We start from the raw sequence: 2,185 nt of genomic DNA, 5'->3' as shown, positions 1-2,185 counted from the left end.
CCTCCTGCCCCATTTGTTTTTACCCTCCCTGAGAGTATCTCCCACCCTCCTGCCCCATTTGTTTTTACCCTCCCTGAGAGTATCTCCCACCCTCCGGCCCCATTTGTTTTTACCCTCTCTGAGAGTATCTCCCACCCTCCGGCCCCATTTGTTTTTACCCTCTCTGAGAGTATCTCCCACCCTCCTGCCCCATTTATTTTTACCCTCTCTGAGAGTATCTCCCACCCTCCTGCCCCATTTGTTTTTACCCTCTCTGAGAGTATCTCCCACCCTCCTGCCCCATTTGGCTGTTCTGCAACCCAGTCTCGTCCCACAAGTACAATACCAGACTTTGTGACATTTCTAGGCACTACCACAGTAAAGTTCCCTGCAGTCCCCACCCTGTACTCACGGGACCCTGGGGGCCCTCTGGTGCTCAAAAGCCATAAGTCCTCGGGCATTGACACTGAGCAGGAGACTTCGATCTTCTAGCAGGTCAAGACGGAATGGCTGTGCTGTCAAAATGATTTTGTAGGGTCCCGAGGCCACTGTTAGCTCCACACTGTTGTCATCACGGCCAGAGACTGAAAGCCTAGAGGAGAGAGAGATCAAAGAGGATACATATATATATATATATATATATGGAGGCAAAGACCAGAGACCTGTTACAAGCAGCAGCAGGTCATAGCTCAGGGAGAAACAAACTCATTGGAGCCTTTCTCTCTTTAAACATTTTTGGGGACTGGCAAGATGACCCAGCAGGCAGATGCAGGCTACTAAACTTGATGACCTGAGTTTGAGTTCAAAAGACCAGTGTAGAAGAGGCGAGCCAATCCCTAAATTATCCTCTTACCTCTACATGCATATGGTACATGCATACCTACACATATATGCCAGTATACAAAGAACAATAAATACTCAGAACAAAATTTGCTATTTTTTGTAATTTATTTTGTGGAGACTTTTGGGAGTCTGGTTTCTCCTTTTCTCATGTTGAGTGTAGAAGACTGAACTTAGGTCCTTAGGATCAGCAGAAGTATCTTTACCTACTAAACCACCCTACTGGTCCCAAATCAAGCCTTGGTATAGGAGCACACATCTGTAACCCGGCACTTAGAAAGAAGAGACAGGGCTGCCTCAAGTCTGAAGGCACCTTGGTCCAGAGCATGTTCCACCCCAGCCAGAGCATAGTAAGACTCTTTCTTAAAGGTTAAAGCAAAAAGCTAAGGAGACAGACAAGTAAAATGCTTGCAAAAGGACCTCACTTCATTCCTTAGAACCTACATAAAAATGTAGGAGGTGGGAAGCTGGGAGTGGTGGCACACGCCTTTAATCCCAGCACTCTGGAGGCTGAGGCAGGTGGATTTCTGAGTTCGAGGCCAGCCTGGTCTACAAAGTGAGTTCCAGGACAGCCAGGGCTACACAGAGACACCCTGTCTCAAAAAAAAACAAAAAAAAAANAAAAAAAAAAAAAGTGAAACCTGTTTTTATAAACTAAACAAAGATATAAACAACAACTGAGAAGGAAAAACGAAAGTAGGTGGGGCTGGACATAGTGGGGCATGCATATAATTTCACTGCCAGGCAATCCTTTCAGTCAGCTAGCAAGCCTAAACTACTTGCTAAATTCCAAGCCAGTCAGAAAAATTAAAAAGGTGAAAACATTAAAGCGGGGGACATATCCCAGGGACACCACCATAAGTATCTTCTAGCTACCACACACATGTGCACCTTTACATACACACACTTACAAACACAAGTAAGTCAACTGGGGATGGAAGGTCAGCTCATCAGCTATCGTATACTGCTTTCACAGAGGACTCAGGCTTAAATTCCAGCACCCATGACAGGCAGCTCACAAGCTCCTTTAACTCCAGCTCCAGGGACCCTCTGTCCTCCCAGGGCACCTGCACTTACATGCACATGCACATACCCATATACCATGCATGGGTCTCACCATGTGGGTCGAGTGGGGGTGGAAGGGGGTGTCCAATGACCCTTTTACAGGGATCTCCTTAGACCATCAGAAAACACAGATATTTACATTACAATTCATAACAATAGTAAAATTACAGTTATAAAGGTGCAAAAAAATTATTTTATGGGTGGGGGTCACCACAACATGAAGAATTGTATTAAACGGTTGCAGCATTAAGAAGTTGAAAACAAGCCGGGCGTGGTGGCGCACGCCTTTAATCCCAGCACT

The 2,185-nt window shown here is 45.7% G+C and overlaps 1 protein-coding gene across 2 annotated transcripts in view; it reads right to left on the bottom strand.

The window, feature by feature from the left end:
* The window catches only part of Ganab (glucosidase II alpha subunit), a 22,045-nt gene that overhangs the window by 9,717 nt on the left and 10,143 nt on the right, over positions 1–2,185 (bottom strand). For both annotated transcript variants that reach the window (XM_021151251.2, XM_021151252.2), the window contains exon 5: positions 392–571. In XM_021151251.2, the coding sequence (XP_021006910.1) occupies positions 392–571 (180 nt within the window). The remainder of the gene's footprint in view (positions 1–391; positions 572–2,185) is intronic.

This window comes from Mus caroli, chromosome 19, assembly GCF_900094665.2.
Source record: "Mus caroli chromosome 19, CAROLI_EIJ_v1.1, whole genome shotgun sequence".
NCBI classification, from domain to species: domain Eukaryota; kingdom Metazoa; phylum Chordata; class Mammalia; order Rodentia; family Muridae; genus Mus; species Mus caroli.
The sequence above is the reverse complement of the archived record's forward strand: the minus strand, read 5'-3'. Positions and strand labels throughout refer to the sequence as shown.